Source organism: Podarcis melisellensis (assembly GCF_964234715.1).
Source record: "Podarcis melisellensis genome assembly, chromosome: 11".
Taxonomy (NCBI): domain Eukaryota; kingdom Metazoa; phylum Chordata; class Lepidosauria; order Squamata; family Lacertidae; genus Podarcis; species Podarcis melisellensis.
In genome coordinates, this window is record NC_138543.1 from 21,000,119 (window position 1) to 21,021,318 (window position 21,200).

General features: G+C 43.0%; 1 protein-coding gene across 5 annotated transcripts in view; it reads left to right on the forward strand.

Annotated features, from left to right (window-relative positions):
• The window catches only part of MCC (MCC regulator of WNT signaling pathway), a 207,861-nt gene that overhangs the window by 160,268 nt on the left and 26,393 nt on the right, over nucleotides 1-21,200 (forward strand). For all 5 annotated transcript variants that reach the window (XR_014172954.1, XM_081930451.1, XM_081930449.1 and 2 more), the window contains 3 exons: nucleotides 14,340-14,486; nucleotides 14,829-14,918; nucleotides 19,301-19,449. Coding sequence is in view for 4 of the 5 variants with exons in the window: in XM_081930451.1 (XP_081786577.1) it covers nucleotides 14,340-14,486; nucleotides 14,829-14,918; nucleotides 19,301-19,449 (386 nt within the window). In the remaining variant the exon portion in view is untranslated. The remainder of the gene's footprint in view (nucleotides 1-14,339; nucleotides 14,487-14,828; nucleotides 14,919-19,300; nucleotides 19,450-21,200) is intronic.

The window sequence follows — 21,200 nt, forward strand, 5'->3', positions numbered from 1 at the left end:
CTATGGATATCTCCAGAGAACTGCTGGTGTAACCTAAAGGAATCATCTTTTTCCACACAACTACTAAATGTGTGAGAGCTTTGACCTCATTTTTTTTTGCAACTGGTCATTGTAGCTCAGGGCAACTTTTCATCCCAAGTGAGCCACACACCGAATTAAATCTCCATATCGTAAATTAAAGTGTTTGCAATATATTCAGTATAATGTAATATACACAGTTAATATAGCTAATTAAATATATATAATTGCCACAATTATCGTATTTTATATTTTTAATTATTAAACAAATTTAATACACAAGCAGATGAATATGCTTTCATTAACAACGCATCACACACACAAAAATATTCTTTTAAGGCTTTAAGTTGTTTTTTCTTTAATGTTTCCAAGGGCTGCCAAAATAGGGCCACGAGTTAGCCACCCTGAAGGGAGAAGCTGATACAAAGCCCTGATGCCGGGCGGGAGGAGGGAATTTGCTTCTCCAACCCATTGTTGGGGCATTTCACCTCAGGTAGCAAAATGCCTTGGGCTGCCCCTGATCATCCACAGCTTAGGTGGGCTGCTGCAGATAAGGCCCTCTCTTTGTCTGCCACAGCCTGAGCTTCTGAAGATGATGAAACAACCAACAGGGCACCCTCCACTTCTCTTAGCATCCAAGATGATCTGTAGGAAAGCAGGCGGCCTTCCGGGTATGTGGAGCCTGGGTTGTTTAGGGCTTTGGGCGCTTTGAATTGGCCCTGGAGCATAGCTGTCAACTTACAGATTTGAAAATAAGGGACCAGCAACCTCGAAAATAAGGGATCAGCAGCCAAAATAGGGGATTTTGCTATTGTAAAGAGTTGCATACATTGGTAGGATTGACAGATGCTGTCAATCTGGCATGAGGCGGTTGCAGCGCTGCAGTGGCCGCTGAAGTGCCGCCCTTCTGCGTCCCTCCCCATGCCCTACTCTTCCTCCTCCCTCAGGCCGCCTCCTCAGCTGCCACCACCACTGCCGCCTCTGGGCTCGCGGGCGGCGTGGGCGAGAGTCTCTCTCCCTCCCCTCTTTCGGGCGGGGAAGGGCTGATGGAACTCCTCGCACCAGGATGACGGCGCCAGTGTGCGCTCTCTCGCTACTTCCCTCCCGAGCCAGGCGAGCATGAAACCCGGGAAATTTAAGGGACATCATCAATAAGGGACAGCAGCGGGACACTGCACTGGGATAAGGGAGTTTCCTGCCAAATAAGGGACGGTTGACAGCTATGCCCTGGAGACCGACTGGAAACCAGAGCAGCTGTTCCAAAACAGAGGTTATATGAACTCTGGAAGATTCCATATAATGTCATTGTTTATAATCATTGATAAACTTTTCCCCATGGGTGTGTCTAATCCCCACAATTTATGGCAATGAATGGCTTAAAATAAAACATTGGCCCTACTGTGCTTTTGTTCTTTTTCCCACCCCACATCTGTTCACCTCTCTCTAAGAGAGATGAGCAGGGTCACAGTATGGTAGGATCTTCTTGGGGCTGCAAAAGAAACTGCTTTGTAACCAAAGAGGAGTGTCTACTTCCCTTCAGTGTTGAACATTAAAATATGAAGGGACAATTCCAGATCGGTAATCACAGAATTGATCATTACTTCTACCTTTATCCTTCTTTTGGGTTATTGGAAAATAGTGAAGTCTGGTGCTGTGAACTGTATGCTAATTTGGTGAACAGTGGGTTTATTTCCCTTGAGAGGAGTCTGTTTATTACAGATGTCTATGTCAGCCACACTATGTAATGGTGAGCACCAGGGAGTTTATCTGCATCTGTAATGCAGTCAATAGCTGCCACACAAATAGATGTTTTCTTTGACCTACTAAATATTTTATATATGCATCCGTGAACCAAGAGTCACTTTATATTATTTCCCCAGAGAGTGAGGAAAGGAGCCCTTGCAAAAAAAAAAAATAAATTAGTTTTTTTGTTTGTTTTACACACACTAAATTGGGTAGATAAAAGTAGTTGAAGCCGAGCAAATCAATAGGGCTGTTGCTTTAGCCCAGTGCCTGTAATCAAACAAAGTGCTCTCAATGGGGTTTCGGAGCCTTGTTAGAGGTTTAATTAAATTAGATATTCAATGCATTCAGTTAACAGATTGTGCTCCTTTGCAGTGCAATAACTAAGAAATGACATGTGTATGGATTTTTATCCCTCGCAGGTCATTAGTAAATGAGGTAATTACTTACTTCTGTAGGGTGTCCATAATGTAGTGTTACCTCTGTGCAAAATAGCCATAGACAAAGAGAGCACCCTGAATACTGGAGTTGTGACCTGTAGAAACAGCTTCTACCAAAATATGCATCTTTGTTTTTAGGCAAACACGTGGACTGCTTATTTCCAGGAAAGCAATAACATGTACAGTGCTCTATAGGGCAACTCTGTCTGTAGGGAGATCTAGTTTCTCTGTAAGCTCAGTGCAAAATCTAGGGGAGCAAGCAAGATGAATGGTGATATTGCCTGGCCAAAGACTAGAAATGTTCTGCTCTCCTTGCGCCTCAGTCTGTCATGTCGGGTGTGCGTGTGTGTTTGTTTAAATGCACACCATCCAGTGACTGGTCCTCTTTCTCTACTTTGGAATGACCTTAGATAAATAATCTTGAAAATTCATGTAAACCAAAGAAGAGTCAGACTGAAAGTATGCAGACCAATATAATAGTTGACTATAACTCAGTTAAACACCAGTAGGAGGCAAAGTATTTGTTTTATCAAGGAAAATAAAATCTCTTAGTTCTTCATGGGAAACCCCTAAAAATTATTTAAACAGAGCTGAATAAGTGAAATTATAGACTGCCTTTTTTTCCTTTGAGCTTCTTGCCAGGAGGAAGAAGACACTTGCACTAGCTTAACACCCTAAAGTGGTTCCATCTTAGTTGCAAGTTGGACTATTTTCCTTAACAAGAGTTAATAGTAAGGTAACAGTTAGATAGTAAGGTAAAGGTAAAAGGTAAAGGACCCCTGAACAGTTAAGTCCACAGAACACCGTGACGAAAACCAGAGCGCACGGAAACACAGTTTACCTTCCCACCACAGCTTTACCTATTTGTCTACTTGCACTGGTGTGCTTTCGAACTGTTAGGTTGGCAGGAGCTGGGACAGAGCAACAGGAGCTCACCTTGTCATGGGGATTCGAACCGCCGACCTTCTGATCAGCAAGCCCAAGAGCTCAGTGGTTTAGACCACAGCACCACCCACGTCCAGTTAGATATTATTGGTCTGTACACTGGGCGGTCATTGCAGATACAGATGTGACTTAAGTCTGCAAACAAAACAGATGGGCCAACAAAGAGATATCAAATTAATAGTAACAATAATACTGGAGATTGTGTGCACCTTTCCCCCAAGTACTACATTGTGTAACATTTGACTGCGGTTTTTATTTATTTGTTTATTGTCTGCCCTTCACCCTAAGGTTTAGCACTGGGGTAGGACCGTCCAATTATTAACATGGCCTAAGGGGATTATATAATATATGCAGGGCTTTTTCTGGGGGGGACGCAGGGGTACGCATACCCCTAAACATTTTGTGAATCTAAGTTTGGTCTCATTGAGGGGCAGTATTTCAATATGAGTAGGAAAATGAGAATACCCCTAAACATTTTTTAAGGAAAAAAAGCACTGAATATATGTAAGGTAAAGGTAAAGGATCCCTGGACGGTTAAGTCCAGTCAAAGGCGACTGTGGGGTGCAGCGCTCATCTCGCTTTCAGGCCGAGGAAGCCGATGTTTGTCCACAGACAGCTTTCTGGGTCATGTGGCCAGAGCGCATGGAAACGCCATTTACCTTCCCGTCGCAGTGGTACCTATTTATCTACTTGCACCGGTGTGCTTTCGAACTGCTAGATTGGCAGAAGCGGTTATATGTATAATATAATATATGCATAATATAGCCACATAATAGATAAATAAGACTAAATAGCTAATGTGCCTCACCTATAAAAGACCTCTGAATGCTTTTTAAATAATACATTAGTTCCTAAAAGTTAGCTCTGACATGACAAATCTCCTTAGGAAGCCTAATATATAGTATTAGGTCAGGAATGGGAAAGATTCTGCTCTGTGCTCCCATGAATCTTGCAGCAAAAGTTAGGATGAGGCTAAGCATATTTTTCTTACCAATCTTTACTATCACCGTACAGACATGCTGCTTAAGGGAACAATGTTCAACTGGCCTTTCCTCTGTTCTCATCATGCATGAAAACTTGTGTTGGTGGTTTGTTTTTTTTAACCAATCTAGATATTTTCTAGGCTCTTTGAAAATGTTACATTTTCACCTTTATTGTAAAGGTATGTGTAAAAGGCATTACACTACAGAGTTGTTCAGAATTCAAGCCTAACCACCTTCTGGAAGTTTTAAGACCTGGTTATTTGGGCTGCTTTTTGGGGGGGCTCTGAGTTAAGCTGCAAAGAATGGTTGGGGGAGAATTTTTCCTAGTGAATTCATGTTCCTAGTTGGATTTTATTTGCTTTGTGTGCGTAACTTGGTTACCTCTAGAAATGCATGTAAGCAATTGGCAAAGGAATTCTATTTCTAAGTGGCATTCTAATTGTAAACCATAGAGGCAAAGCATATCAAATGCACAACAAAATAAACCAGTCTTAGTTTTTAAACTGGCCTTTTAAACTTTTTTAGGCTTATAATACATTGGTGGTTATGTGGTTTGCTATGAGAAGGCTGAAGTGCGCAATATCTGCAAGCCACTCATAATTCCTAAGAGGCTGTGTTGAAATCTAGCCTCTCTGAGGAGGGATTAAAAACATGTGTCTATATACAGAGTCATACTGAATTCTAAAGTAAAATTGACCAGAAACGTAGCAAGGGGAATGTGCAAAGTAAACAATAGTAGGTAACTTTTTCCGCCTTATGAACATTGTCACGGCTCGTTTTGGAACTACAGGTCCTCCTCATAGTGAGCATAACTGAGGCATTATAAATTGAGAATGAGACAGGCTCAAGTGACTCTGGCCTAGTATAATTGTGATAGAACACGAGAGCTATATTCTTCCAGGCAACTCATCCATGAAGCATGTATCCCATGTGAATAAATCAATCCTGGGAAGTGTATTGACTTTGAATTAGAGAGCGCTACTTTCATTTCTTAAGATACACCGAAGGTATCACAGCCGTTCAATAATACTATAATAATAATACGGGTCAAGAAACCTTAAAATTAGCGTTCAGATCCCGACTGTCACTTTATTAAAAAGTGGAGTGAGAACTAGCAGTAACTACATTTCTCCTTAATTAAGATACAACCCAAGAGGCTTAGATTTCTCGGCTAATTTTTGCATGGTAATTACAGCTATTGCTAGCTTATTGCTGAAATGGCTGATTGAAAATTACTTTAGTAAGCGTAGCTAACAATTTCATTAGAAATCAACTTTAAGAGTTCTAGTCAAGTTTGTGTCTGCTACGTATTTACTTAGAAACTGTAGAATACCTGATGTTTAGTGTATAGTTTTTCAACTGCATACTTATGAAAGTCATATGAATTTAAGAGTCATATTTTACATTATATTTAGATACAATTTACCATGTTATACTTTTGGATCACCTTGGTGGGGTGTGGATGTGGGGTCACAACATTTAAGTGGTGGACACTCCTTCATTGGAGATTTTTAAGCAAAGGTTGGATGACCATCTGTCATGGACGCTTTAGGTGAGATTCCTGTGTTGCAGGCAATTGCCATTCTCTTCCCAGGGAGTTGGTTTTTGTCTGTAATTAAATAGCATATTTCTTTTAAAAAGGCAGCAAACCATTAATGCATCCTGCCATAGTCTTAGATGGAAGGACCTATTTCAGCGCTATGCTCGCCGAGGCAATGTTAAGTAGACTACAAAACAAACCCTAGCTACTGACCCAGATGACAACACCTTATGCCACTGGAATATGCTTGGTTGGGCTTTGGTGAATCTCATTGGAGAAAGAATTCCATGGTGGCAACCATAGGCAGCAGTGTGGAGTGTTTCTCTGTGTTTAGCCCGATGAACACTTAAGAATGACCTGGAAGTGTTCTGAGGCCCGAGCACTTGCTTGGCAAACCTCATGTTGTCACCAGCAGGAGCGCACAGGTTTGACAGTTGGAGTGTGTGTGTGTGTGCACATGGGTGTCCTGATAGTATGAACCAGTGGTTCCCTACATAGCCTGTATGCGCAACTGCTGCAAATTGTGCAATCATGGCAGCCCCATGCAAGGGTTCCATGTGGAAGTCCCAGTTCATTTAATCAGTTCCTTCACGTGATACCTACGAGGAATCATGTAGGTGTTACCAATACTCCAAAATGGGCCTAAGCCATCTCCAGGGTTGCTGTGAATAAGACTTACCCTCCTTAGAGGTGCGCGCGTGGCATGTTGCTAATGCCAGAACTAAGTAAGAATCCCGTGTTTGTAGCTGTCTAGTCTTAAGATTTCCCATTTTTCTTTCTTCTGTTCTTTTGCAAGCCCATAAACAGGGTAATCTCTTTACCATGCCCTCCTTTTGTCCGCAAACATTTTTCTCCTCTAATTCTTTTTTAGATTTGATGGATTATTAGATCTGCAAAACACTCCCTCCATTCATTCCCCAGCTACCTTTTCTTGGCACGGAAAATGTGAACTGCCTTTAAAAAAAAAAGTTCTTAGCAGCAACATAAATTTATGCGGAGAGAAATCATTTCTCTTTTCTCCAGCCCTGCAGCCAGACTTATGCTCTGCTTTCCTCCTCTTGCTTCCTCCCTGTAGGCTTTTTATCCCTCCCTTGCAGTGGCATTCCTCTTTTAATTGTGCCATGCTCCCTCCTTTAACCTACACGGCTCCTCAACCTTCCTTTGCAGTAGGTTTTTTCCCCCCCAGCCTTGAAGTTCTGAACTGAAGAAACTGCTTGCAAATCGTTTTAACAAATGGTGCGCTAAACCAGTGGGTTCCCCACCACCGCCTACAAGTGGACCTTACCCACCCCCTCAAATCTCCTGTCTGCATAGTTCAGAGCTATACTGTTGGCTATGGATGTTTCACCTTGTTTCCTGCCACCACTTGTTCTTGCTGTGTTCCACTCTTTTATTTAATATATCAGAATGTGTACTCACTTTTCTGAGCCAGCAAGCTACTTCCTGAACCACCACTGACTTGCCTTATGTATATGATCTGCTGTCATTTCATTTCTTCCATTTCATCTCTCTTGGGTTTTGGCTTAGAGTTGCGTGTGAACAAGGTCACAGTCAGGCTTCTGCTGACACAGATAGAAAGTTTGCCGCTGGCTTGGCCTCACAGAGGTGGCACAGCCTCCAGAGCCTCAGGGGAGGTGTTCTTTGTGCTCCTTAAGGAGATCCGCTTGCTTTCTTCAGCTCCTTCAGCCCTACCCTGGCCTGCAATACCTCTCTCTTGCCTCCCTAATCACTTCCACTTTCTCACCAACACATTGGGCCAGCTGCAGTGACATTTCCTGCTTTAGATCCATGAGTTCCCTCTCTTCCTCCTCCCTCTCCCAGCCCCAGTGAGGAATAACAGTACTCCCAGTAGGTAAAGGTAAGGGACGCGGGTGGTGCTGTTGTCTAAACCACTGAGCCTCTTGGGCTTGACAATCAGAAGATTGGCGGTTCAAATACCCACGACAGGGTGAGCTCCCATTGCTCTGTCCCAGCTCCTGCCAACCTAGCTGTTCGAAAGCACACAAGTGCAAGTAGAAAAATAGGTACTGCTGTGGCGAGAAGATAAATGGCATTTCCATGCGCTCTGGTTTCCGTCATAGTGTTCCGTTGCACCGGAAGCACTTTAGTCATGCTGGCCACATGAGCTGGAAAGCTGTCTGTGGACAAACGCTGGCTCCCTCGGCCTGAAAGCGAGGTGAGTGCCACAACCCCATAGTCACCTTTGACTGGGCTTAACCGTACAGGGGTCCTTTACCTTACTTCCTGCACTATGGGTGGAATTCAGGATCATGCTGTGTATGAAAGATGTTCTATCTGTGCAAGCATTGCAGCCAAGGGTGCCAACTGGAATAAAATATTGGGGGTGCCCAGGCAACCCCCGCCCTGCATAACTGGTCACAAAACATGGCACATGCACGCCATTTGAATAGCAATCCCCATTGACTTGGGCAGTGCCTGCCCCCTTCAAATAATGTATGGGGCAGCGAAAAGACCTTGGCCCCCTAAAAGCTGGCTCCTATGGTTGCACGTTTCCAGGTGGAGTGATCCTTCTCTCCTCGCCCCTATATTCTGGGAGGTATCACAACCCTGCAGAGCCCATTTTGGGGGCACAGGAAGGGGTGGGGGTGAACCCTGTTTCGCAAGTAGAAGTCCTTGTGCAGGGGCTTCCAATTGCGGGATTCGTTAAGCGAATCCCGCCCTATACTGTAGTTTTATTATTTGCTTAGATTACAATTTTTAAACTTTCTTGAAAAAGGATTTTCCACCCTAAGTGTGGTTTGAATATTACTCATATATTTTTCTTTCCGTTATAAATGTTGTTTTATGGTGTATAATTATGGCTAGCAGTCACTGCTTGATAAGTTGTTAGTGGCTTTTAACTTAGCATTGAAATTTTAACAAGCTTCTCTTCCCCACTCCGGCCACCCCAAATATATCCAGATTACCATATGTGTGTACGTATGTACAAATGAATATCAGAATATTGAGGATTTCAGTGGCAATTGTTGGCACGGTTTACAATGAGTTTCCCTTTCATTCCATTATGGAGATGACATCTGTTATGAAACCTTCATAGCAAGGAGACAGAAATTTTCCTATGTTTTCTGTGAAAGTGATTTATAAATTATTGAAAATAGGGGAAATTCCAAATATCTTTAGTGTTTTGATTGTTAGAGGAACAAAACTATAAAAGCACTTGGGTGTTTCTTGATAAAAACATGCTTGGCATTGTTTGCTTTTCTGTTTTGTTTTTAATAGAAAAAGTAACCAAGTAGGCTCTGATCCAAACTTGCGCCATGACGTATATGAGAAAAGGGTTTAACCAAAAATTACCCCATATAATTTCAGTTTTTCCCTAGAAGTGCTATTTGCAGAAAACATAACTTACAAGATATCTTAAACTCATTTACTAAAATATTTATATCCCAACTTTCAGCTCCTCACAAGGTACCCAATGCTGCTAACTTCAATTAAAATGGTAGGCCATCAGTACAGAAATCAAAACTAATGGACCATACTAAGACCAGCAGCCTGTTAAAATAGCAGAGAGGAGAAAAACTCAACCAAACCGGAAGCTCAGCAAAACTGTGTTTTTGACACCATAAAGGTAAAGGGACCCTTGACCATTAGGTCCAGTCGTGACTGACTCTGGGGTTGTGGCGCTCATCTCGCTTTATTGGCTGAAGTGGTCATGTGGCCAGCATGACTAAGCCGCTTCTGGCGAACCAGAACAGCGCACGGAAACGGCGTTTACCTTCCCGCTGGGGTGGTACCTATTTATTTGCTTGCACTTTGACGTGCTTTTGAACTGCTAGGTTGGCAGGAGCAGGGACGGAGCAACGGGAGCTCACCCTGTCGCGGGGATTCAAACCGCCAACCTTCTGATCAGCAAGCCCTATCTGTGGTTTAACCCACAGCACCACCCGTGTCCCTTTTGACAACATACCAAAACACAAATCAAAAGGGAGCCAATCAAGACTCCTGGATGCCACCCCTGAAAATACCCAGGCTAGCACACTAACCATTCAGTACTCCAGTGGTAACAGAGTGTGAAGCAATACTTCTGATGCTTCCAGAGTCACACGGCAGAAGGTAGTGCTTCCAAAATCCTGGTCTCAAACCACATACCAAAGCTTGCTTTGCGAAGGACCAGAACTCTCTGGCCGAGCACAAGTTTTGCAAGTTGACAGGGCTGGCTTCCACTTTCCAGCTGTGACATCTCCAGGTAGGACTGGGGGCAAACACCTGTCTGAAAGAGCCCCTAATAGCCAGTAGCAAAGAAGAGGGCTGCAACATCTTTAACAGTTGTGCAGAGGAGGGAATTTCAGCTGGTGTGATGTGAACAAGTTGCACATGACACTAAGCATGCGTGCATTTTTATCCATGTGCTTAGCACCAACTACAGTGGTACCTCAGGTTACAAACACCTCGGGTTACAAACTCTGCTAACCCAGAAGTAGTACCTCGGGTTACAAACTTTGCCCCAGGATGAGGATGGAAATTGCGTGCCGGCGGCAGTTGGAAGCCCCATTAGCGAAAGCACGCCTCAGGTTAAGAACGGTTTTGGGTTAAGAACGGACCTCCGGAACAAATTAAGTTCGTAACCCAAGATACCACTGTAATGGGTTTTCAGGGAAAAAGCAGCTGCATGAAGGTCTGGTCTAGATTGGAATTGTGGGGAGGGGGTTTCCTTCACATGACATTTTCCTGCCGCAAATCATGTGTTATTTCCCTTGAAGGTGTTGCTTTACTGCAAACAGCAGCTCTGGGTGGGAATTGAAACCAGGAGGGATAATTTTGGGTTAAGCCCCCTTTGTACCCATCATTCTCCCAGTCTGGGTCAGAGTCTATGAAGCTGGAAGAAGGAAAGGAAGGAATAGTGCTAAGCATCCTTTTTAAATATGGGTACTTAGTGCAACACATAGCTCAAATATTAGTATCATCTTTTCGGAGTAGAGCTTCTAAGTATCCTGTCCTTCATGAGCTGCCAAGTTATGTATATATGTAGCAACTCATTTTTACTTAAGTTCCTCTGGGTTTAGGGGCTATAGCTCACCGCACTTCTTTATTCTGTCCACTGCTATAATCGGAAGGGATATTTATGTGTTTCAATAAACAGTTTGACTTTCAAGGAAATTTCCCCTTCAGACTGCATGTTTATTTCCTTTCTTCTTCTTTTATTTTCTATGCTAGTGGTGCAGGAAAAATGAGCTCTTGATTTCCCTTGTGGACCAAGTTGCTGTGCCATTTGTTTCTTTAAGTATTTGTCCGAGGCAAAGCTTATAATCTTGCATCAAAAAATGTCATTTGCAAGCTTTCCCCCCTTCCTTTTCTAGTCTTAAAGCCATTTTGAGGTCAGGCCCAGTGGCGTAGCGTGGGTTGTCAGCACCCGGGGCAAGGCAAGTAATTTGCGCCCCCTAACCCGTGGATTTGCGCCCCCTTACCCGTGGATTTGCGGCCCCTAACTCTAACCCCCAGATGTTGCGCCCGGTGCGGCCGGCCCCCCCTGCACCCCCCACGCTATGCCACTGGTCAGGCCTGCTTTATTTTAATACCTTTTTGTTGTTTTTAATTGCATATAATAAGATCAATGCAGTTGTTCAGCAACTTTGGGGGTCTTGAGTTACTTCGCTGATTTGTTGGGTACCCTTTTCTAATTTGCTGTGTTTCTAGCATTTATCTGCTCTGCAGTGCTGCATTTCAACTATAGCTTCTGAAGTATAAATAAATTATTTACACTTCAATCACTTTGGGTTTTTAATGCAATGAGGTCATCCTAGGATGTTTCTCTACAAATAATTATTTCAAACTGCTTTATTATATGCAGACCATTAGCTCAGTGTCCTGTAACACAGATTCATAGAGCCAGTTCAAATTATCTTTCCCGTCTTCTTAAACCATAAATTCGGGGAGACAAGCGTCATGCTTGCTCCTCTTTCACCTTACTCCTCCTCACTTCATGCACCAGCTTCAGTGCTCAATTCCTGGCATGTGTTAAGCCACAATTCCCTGTTCTGTCTGAACCAGGATACTGGTTTAATCGTGGTGAATAAACCAGGATTATAAGGCAGGAGCTTATTATGAGGGGTGGGGAGGAACATTCGATCCTGACGCTTGCCTCCAGATGGATAAATCATGGTTTATGAAGCTGGGGAAAACAGTCTGAATCAGCTCACAGATGGAAATTTGGGGTGCCAATTTATCCTAGTAGCTGAGAAGAACCTTCCAATTTACTTCTCAGCATTTGCACTAAATTGGTTAGATTTATTATTGTTTTGAGCTTTGTTGTGTAGGCATTTCTGAGAATGGGTTGCCTGCCTATGTATGTTTGTACTTCGATAGAGTGAAATAAAGCACAGTGTGTTTGCTTTTTTAATAACTTACTTTCATCTTAGATTTTGTTAACTCTTTTGTGAATGAATACCCAACAGCGACTGGCACAGAGGGGTGGCACCATGCTGCGGCTCCCTCCCCATCCTTGCCTCTGCTCTACCCTAGTGCAACACTACCTGCTGCCAGGAGGATGGTAGCATGGCACCTCATCAGTAGCTCCTGAAATCAGTTTCTCTTCTCCTTCCCACCAGCACTGCATGCTGACAATGGCTCCTCCAGTCAGACTTTTCTTGACTCAGAATTATTCCTCCCTCCTGTTGACCAGAGTAGTGAGTTATCTCTCAACATTAAAGTGAGGATCCATTCACTTGTCACATTCTGGGGAGAAATCTCTAATCTGTATGATGCCCTGATTTTCTTCGTAGGCACCTCCTTCTCTCACGTGGCAAGAGAAGAGGATGAGCGAACTGGGCTGCACTGTGTTTCTTTAAGCTCATTATCGTCCCAATCATTTGATCTGTTCTGGAAGTAAATTATTGTTTTGGGGTCAGATGATCATGGATGTAACACATTCAAATGTGGAACTGTGTGGTTCATTTGTAATGTCTCCCTCCGTTGGGGCAGAACATTGTGTGCATGTGAGCATCTTACTGGTTTGAGGGCTCTCTGTAGCATGCATTGGAGTTTGCAAGCACCGAGATTGATTTAGCAGCTAGTTTGACACACGTGGAACCATTTTGGAAATGGGAAACAGAGTGAACTCTAAGCTAGAAGTGCACATTATGGGAGAACTGAAACTTCTTAACTGCCACCTGTTAATTCTAGTGAGGCTGATAGTGCTAGAGAGCCAGTGTGGTGTAACGGTTAAGAGCGGTGGACTCGTAATCTGGTGAACTGGGTTTGCTTCCCCACTCCTCCACATGCAGCTGCTGGGTGACCTTGGGCTCAGCCTCACTCACCTCACAGAGTGTTTTTTGTAGGGGAGGAAGGGAAAGGAGATTGTTAGCCGCTTTGAGACTCCTTAAGGGGAGTGAAAGGCGCGATATCAAGTCCAAACGCTGCCTCCTCCTCTTCTTCCTTGGTTTAGCATTCATTTTGCTAAATTGAATGCATAAATCAATTTCTGGGAACTCTGGCCATAATTCCAGAGGCACACCTATGGATTCTACGTGGTTCATTAGTCTCCCCTGCCCACCATGTCTTACTGCCAGGTGGCTTTTCAATGATGCAATGTGGGTGGGAGGAATATCCTGAAATAGTTTGTGGTCTGGAAGGAATCTTCAGCTGAAATAAATTCATATAAAAGAATCCATACACAGCCTTTATGTATATCTAAATAAGGCTAATTCTTGTGGCACATACCTGTATATTTGCTTATACATAATATGTGCCTAAGTCCATGTCACTTTACTCATCTGAAGTCTGGGGACATAACAGTTGTGGGATCCAGTACAATCCAGTACAATTATTCCTCCCCTTTCACCACTGCAACTTTCATCAAGAGTTAACTATTCATCTTGCGCGGTAGCATATAAGAAGTGAACAAGACAACAATGGATCCACCACTTTTCCACCCTCATGCATTGCTTGTGTTTCTTCCAGTGGTGTTCATTGAATCTGACCTCAAACTAAAGGTGTTCATATGGCCAGAAAGACAGATTGCTCTCAGTAAATATGTTCATGCTTCATAAAACTTGGTAGTACTAGAAACTGCTTTGTAGCAGCCGAAGAACCAATGTGTCAGGTGGTGGTGTGGTTGCTTGAGAGCAAACAGGCAAGACTAACCCGTCTTTTCCAGACTTTATTATCTGTACAAACTATCTTACAGTGCAGAGCGTCTCAAGTCCATGTCTGCTCAGTCGCTAGCAGAATCTGGGAGTGGGCGGTCCTTATACCTTCCCCAGCATAACAGTCATGTGACCCCCATCCTTCTCCTCTCTATGCGCGCAAACCTACCTACTGCGCAACGTGGGCACTGGCAAAGGGGGACTTGCCTCCCCTCCCCTTTGCTCAGGCTCGGTGTTGAGGCTCTCCCTAGCATCTTCTGATCCCTGCGCCCCTTCCCCACTGGAGGCGGGGCTTCCCTCCCCACCAGAGGAAGAACTGCTTTGCAAGATCTTCAGAGGCTTCCTGTAACACAACTGCCCTTCCACCTCTTGCCTCTGAGCTGATGGCAGTTCCCTGACACAATGGAAAAGCTTTTGCTTTAGAACTTTTTCAAGCTTTTCTTCCTTTAACAAATAAATCAATAACCCCAGGCTCAAGCAGAGTTTGGCTGCTGCAGCCAGGACTGCTCAACAGACCAAGTGCAAAGGAAAACAAATGACTTTGTCTTAATATTGTGTGTTCTTCCAGGTTCGAGAACTGCAGACCCGTTTACAAAGTGTCCAGGCAACTGGCCCATCAAGTCCCGGCCGCCTTACTCCTGCCAACCGTCCCATTAACCCTAGCACTGGAGAACTGAGCACCAGCAGCAGCAGTAATGACATCCCCATTGCCAAGGTGAGTCCTTGTACATTGCCACAGTGCCTCTCATTATCTGGGAGACGCAGCCTTTGCTGCGCGCAGCTGCAGTGCAGGCGTGCAATTAACTGGGAAGCATGAGCTGGAGCGCCAGGGGAATTTACAAGGATCCTAAGTGAGTCTGAAAACTCGAGCTGCAGGGAGAGATAAGTGCTAAGGATTTTAAGCCTCTGTTAGTCACAACACACATGCCAGTTTACATTAATCAACTTAACATACAATTTCTGGATGTGCGAAGAAGGGGGAGGGATTTGCATAGCTGTGCAAAAGCTACATACGACGCCTAATATTTGCGGTGGGGTTTTTTCCCCCCGTTTCTAGATAGCTGAACGAGTAAAGCTCTCAAAGACGAGATCGGAATCTTCAACATCTGACCGTCCTGTCCTGGGATCTGAAATCAGCAGCATAGGGGTGAGTGCTAATGATCACATAGGATTTATGCTCATGTCGTGAACTGCCTTGTGATCTTTGGATGAAGGGTGGTATAAAAATTGAAATAATATATATTTAAAATAATATTCTTTTAAGGGAAACAAAAACGGCCCCTGTACTCACCATGAAGTTGTTCCAATAAGTGCCACACTTTTAATATCTGGGAGGGGGGCGCGGTTTGCTGGTACTGAGTATCCCCACAAAAAAACATAAATGCTACAAACATATAATCCTTCCATAAGGATTTGTATATGTTGTACATAGCCTTACATTAGATGGTGATATATAAGTAACCTTATAAAGAAAATCTGATCAAGAAGTGTCCATTAGCATTAGACCAAAGGCCTGTCTACTTCAGCATAATGCACTCACAATGACCAACCCGCGTGTAGGACATGATCGCAACAGTGCGCTGTCTACTTGTGCTCACAAGCAACTAGTATGCTGGAGGTAATACATCGTGATTGTGACTATAGGCACTAAGAGCCTTATCGTCATGAATTTGTCTATACCCCTTTGAAAACCATCCAAGTTGGTGGCTACATCTCTTGTGTTGGCAAATTCCATAGTTTTAGGTGCTGTATGAAGTCTGTCCTGAAATGTCCAACATTCGGCCTTATTGAATGACCCTGGGCTCTACTTTGATAAGAGAGGAAGAAAACTACTTTTATAGGGGTGTTTGGATGCACCTTTTTAAGCTCTAATATCCTTTTAAGGTGTCGCGACCAGAATTGTACACAGTAGTCCAAGCTCATTTGCACCATCAGCTTGTATAGTGGCCTTATTATATCAGAAGTTTTATTTCTGACCCTTTTCCTAATGATCTCCAATACGGAATGTTTGTTTTTCACAGCTTCTGCATACTGGCTTGACGTTTTCTTTCACCTGTGTGCCTTGTCCCCAAGCTCTTTCCTCATCAGTCAGTCCCAGTTCAGAACCTCTTCTCTCTCTCTCTCTCTCTCTCTCTCTCTCTCTCTCTCTCTCTCTCTCGCCCCAATCTGCTTTGCTTTACCCTTGCTTACACTGAATTCCATTTGCTTTTTAAATGCCCAGTTTACTGAGATACCTTTGGAGCTCCTAGCAGTCAATTTTGTTTTAAGCATCCTGAGCAAATGGGTGCCGTCGGCAAACTTGAAAACCTCACCCCGCCCCCAACAGCAGGTCATTTGTGAACAAGTTAGAAAGTCCAGTTCTCAATACTGGTCCTTGGGGAACCCCACTTCTTGCACCCCTCAATTGTGTAAACTTTCGGTTTATTCGTGTACAGTCATACCCTGGAAGTCGAACAGAATCTGTTCCAGAAGTCCGATGGACTTCCAAAATGTTCAAAAACCAAAGCATGGCTTCTGATTGGCTGCAGGAAGCTCCAATAAGTAATTTTATGAAGAAAATCTGAGCAAGAAGTGCCCATTTGACTTCCAAAAATCGTTCAGAAACCAGAGCACTCACTTGCGGCTTTTGATTGTTTGGGAGCCGAAATGTACGAATTTCAAGGCGTTCGGCAGCCAAGGTACGACTATATTCTGCTTCCTGTTCTTTAACAGTGATTTTAAATTATGTAGATTAAGAAAGCCTACCTATATTCACATGATACAATTCTGTTTTCGAGAGGAAAGAGATCAGAACTTATTTTCATGTTGCAGCATAAGGGTATCTTGTTATTGTACCATGTGCATGGAATATGCAAAGCCATGCATTTGGTTTCTGTGGCAGAAGTCCATAACCAGCTTTTACAGCTGGAGATTATATTATTAAGGAGACTCAGCATGAATTTGTGGGGAGGGAGCTGTATTTTTGCAGTTCTAATACAACCCAACAGCAACCCTATGGATAAAGATAAAATCCCACTCACATAAATAATTCTACCCACATCAGAAGGATATCATGCAATAACTGAAAATTAAGATGATTTACAACCTAAGCTTGATGCCAGAGAATAATTCTGATCTCTTGCAGAGTACTTCAGTGTAAAACATTCATAACTGCATTATTGTTCCAACTGTCTATTATTTGTTTGTGAAGCAGCAAAATCTCTAGTCCTCATCTTTAGGGGTTTTGTTTGATGCTTGGACAACATTATTATAAGGAAGTGCACTAGAAAGAGGATCATACTAGAAAGAAGATTGTATCCAGCCAAGCTTTACTTGGTATCCGAAGACTAATTATTTTATAATTCACCTGGTTGTTGATTCTGTTTTAATGTCAGGATTATTTTTCATTTTGTTGTGCTTTGTAAGCCACTTCAGGTTTGATTTTATTACAGAAAAGCAAAACATAAGCATTCAAATAAATATAGAGGAAATTGGAACCCTCTTGACTTACTAGTGTGATTCCTGTTAGTAGTTTGGTTTTTCAGTTTGATCAAGCTGATGACCATAGGCAGCTAAGAAAGTTCACAGCCACACCTTTTCTTCATTCTGCTTTCTCTGTAATTATTATCTCAGAGTCACAGGCAGGAAAGCAATCTATTTTTTCTGCTGCAACTCCCTTATTGTTGTTGTTGTTTAGTCGTGTCTGACTCTTCGTGACCCCATGGACCACAGCACGCCAGGCACTCCTGTCTTCCACTCCCTCCCGCAGTTTGATCAGTCTCATGCAGGTAGCTTCGAGAACACTGTCCAACCATCTCGTCCTCTGTCGTCCCCTTCTCCTTGTGCCCTCCATCTTTCCCAACATCAGGGTCTTTTCCAGGGAGTCTTCTCTTCTCATGAGGTGGCCAAAGTATTGGAGTCTCAGCTTCAGGATAGCTACGAACTACACTGATGCAAAAACTCAAAAAGGTTCCTTGAAAGTAGCAATTCATGAATGGTGGTTCATAATTTCACACGATTCTGCAAAGCAACTTCAGAAGGTTATACAGTGGTACCTCGGGTTACAGACCTTTCAGGTTACAGACTCTGCTAACCCAGAAATAGTACCTTGGGTTAAGAACTTTGCTTCAGGATGAGAACAGAAATTGTTTGGCGACAGCGGCAGCAGGAGGCCCCAATAGCTAAAGTGGTACCCCAGGTTAAGAACAATTTCAGGTTAAGAACGGACCTCCAGAACGAATTAAGTTCTTAACCCGAGGTACCACTGTAGATGTGGCGGAAAATAACAGCAGTTAACTGACACCTGTGCAGATGTGGACCACATAATGGCAGAGGAAGAATCCGAAGGCAAAGTAAACAGTTCACTGTGATCTGACACAAGTATGGACAGCCATACATTTGGACAGTCCCCTCCCCAAATCTCCTGTTTATTTCAGGAGAGATTGGTTAGGGAAGAACTTCTAAGAGCTTTTAGGTTCTCCAATCTGAACTTTTGTGACACAATTTAAATGAGCAATTTAATACTTACTCTCTTGCAAATGAGCAGATGTCCCATTTCTTTTTAAGTACCTGGTGGATATAATGGGTGATATCTATTCCTGGTCATGCTTAGTTGACCCATGAAAATCAAGTAGAGTCAAGTTACTCAAGTGGACTCAAGTTCTTTACGTCTATAAATCTCAATGGATCTACTCTAGAAACGACTTAGTAGAATAGCACTCATTGTGAACCCTTTCTGAGGCTTCCTGATGCATGTTGAACAGTCTATAAAATATCTGCTGTTCTAGAATAGGAATGTAATGTAAAACACTTCCTGATTATTCCTAATGAAGAGCAGTCTATTGCTGAAATTTATTTATTAATTAATGAGAATCAGGGGACCCCCTTATACCTTTTCCTGTTCTCTTGTGATTAGCTCTTGTCACCCTTGTCTCGTTCGTTAGAGAATTTGCATCCCGATCCCAAGCAGTGATTCCCAGGCTTAAGAGTGAAGCCTTAATGTCTGTGGCAAAACCACACTTGCACTCTCATTGCTTGTTAGCTCCTTTGCTGTGACCTTTAAAGAAATAAATCCCACAAATATTTTAATTACTAGAAAAAGTCAGTCCCACATGGATATTAAAGAAGGTTCGAAGTGTCCCTTTTCTGGACTGCTTCATTTGTTACAGTACCCAGCACCCATATTGCTTTGTGGATATTTTAATGTGACAAAAGATTCCCATTTGATGGCTCTGGGATGCTGCAAAGGACTTTGCTTTAGCCACATGTCAATTGAGGAGTGATGCAGGCATGGTTGGGCTGCGTACACTAGTACACAACTGGCATATTACAGTATTTAGTAAACCAAGGTTTATGGCTTAGTGCCATTTATTTATTAAATTTATATGCCGCCCTTCATCCAGTGTGTTTGTTTTTTCCTGTTTATTTTAAGTCCCTGCTGCCTCCCAACCTCGAGATGATGCTACTACTTTTTACAGGTGATAAATCTGTGAAATACAACATGCATGGAGTTCACTAACTGTTTTCCATAAATACCCCATTTCATTGCAGGTTTCTAGTAGTGTAGCAGAACACTTAGCCCACTCTCTTCAAGACTGTTCCAACATCCAAGAAATTTTCCAGACCCTCTACTCGCATGGATCTGCTATCTCTGAAAGCAAAATCCGAGAATTTGAAGTGGAAACTGAGCGATTAAACAGGTAAAGTTTACATACATATATATATATATATATATACAGAGTTCTGTTTTGCTTAGAGTGGATTTCTCCTTTATTTCAGAAATTGGGAAATTCAGCTGTGTCATGGAGTCTTGCCAGCATAGGAAAACTAGTGACCAATGTGAATAAAGTATCAAATAAGATTAGCTTACCAGGGCAACTATACAGCAACACTTTGGAACCTGCCTTTCAGAGCACGGCTCTTTTCAGTAGCCAGTTTCTGTGTATTACATATTCATAGAAAATATTTTGCATATGAATGTAGGCATCGCGCTGCCTTGCAGGGGAAAATTCAGCATCTGAAAATCATAATGGTAATCAGCTCTTACTTTCAGTTGATTAACTTGATTTGTTACCCCCATCATTTTGATTTGTGTGAATTATGCTTATGCCATCTGCATATAAATGTGGAAAAATATGGTGATGAAAAGGAGGGCTTAATCTGAATTAATAGCTTTCTTTCAACAAGATAATTTAGTCATCAGCATTAGGCCATAAAGTGATTTGTTAGGATTTGCATATTATTCTGCAGGTCTTAGCAACAGCTGGTGTTGCCTCCAGAGGAACCCAAAATACAGTTTTCAAGTTGATTTGTATAGATCAGTGTGATAATTTTAGTGGAGATGAGTAGGTGCTGTTGGCATCGTTGTACTTGTTGACAGTCAAAGCAATGTATTGTACCTAAATACTCAGAAGTAATACCCAAACTCTATCATTTCCACATCTACCTCCTTTGAAACAGCACAGGCAAAGGAGATAGGTTTTGCGTGCAAACCCCACCTTTGGCAGGAAGCCATGCTCTACCTCCCTCACACCTGTGTCAAAGTGAAGCAGCTATGGTGGTGGTGTTTTCTGTTTTTGTACAGTTCCCTCTGAGACTGACAGGGTGTCATCGACTCTCATTACTCCCAGGGAGATTTGCTCTACTCTATTCAAAATGTACAGCAGCAGTAAACCCTGTGTGCTCACATCTCCCAGCTGCTGGCAGCTGGATGACTGAGCTTTCCCAAAGGGAAGAAAAAACATTGCTAGCATACCAGACAGAGGCAGCCCTCCGACTCCTCATAAAGGGATCCATAGGGATACGAGTTCTGAAAGGGGACCCATGATCTAATCAGGATCTTGAACGTGGGTGTAGCCAGGGGGCAGGGGAGCAGTGCCCCCAACCCAAAACAAGTAAATGAATAAAAATACTTAACTAAAAGTAGAAAATATCAGAATATTTGAAATTGAAATGCTCGCTGAGGTCACTTGGAAGACGTTGTTGTGCATTTGCAACCCAAGTGAGAGATAGGCATGGCTTCTGCAAACTGAACAATCACATTGCAAGTAGCTTGGTTCTGGAAGCCTCTCATAGTTTCCGGCATTTTCCCCGGAGAGCGTACACCTGTAGGGCCTGTTTAGGAATGACTGGAAATTCCCCATAGGCTATTTATACTATATAACTGCCCTCAGGCCTCAGTCGATTATACAGTTCAGCTTATTCAAGTTCACAATTTGGATCAGTGTGAAGTTCATGTTGTGAACCAGTGTTTTATTTAAATATAGTGGAGTTTCCTGGCTATCGTTGGTGTGCCAACTCCAACCTGGGGTTGCGGCGCTCATCTCACTTTATTGACCAAGGGAGCCGGAGTACAGCTTCCGGGTCATGTGGCCAGCACAAGTAAACCACTTCTGGCGAAACCAGAGCAGCACATGGAAACTCTGTTTACCTTCCCACCGGAGCGGTACCT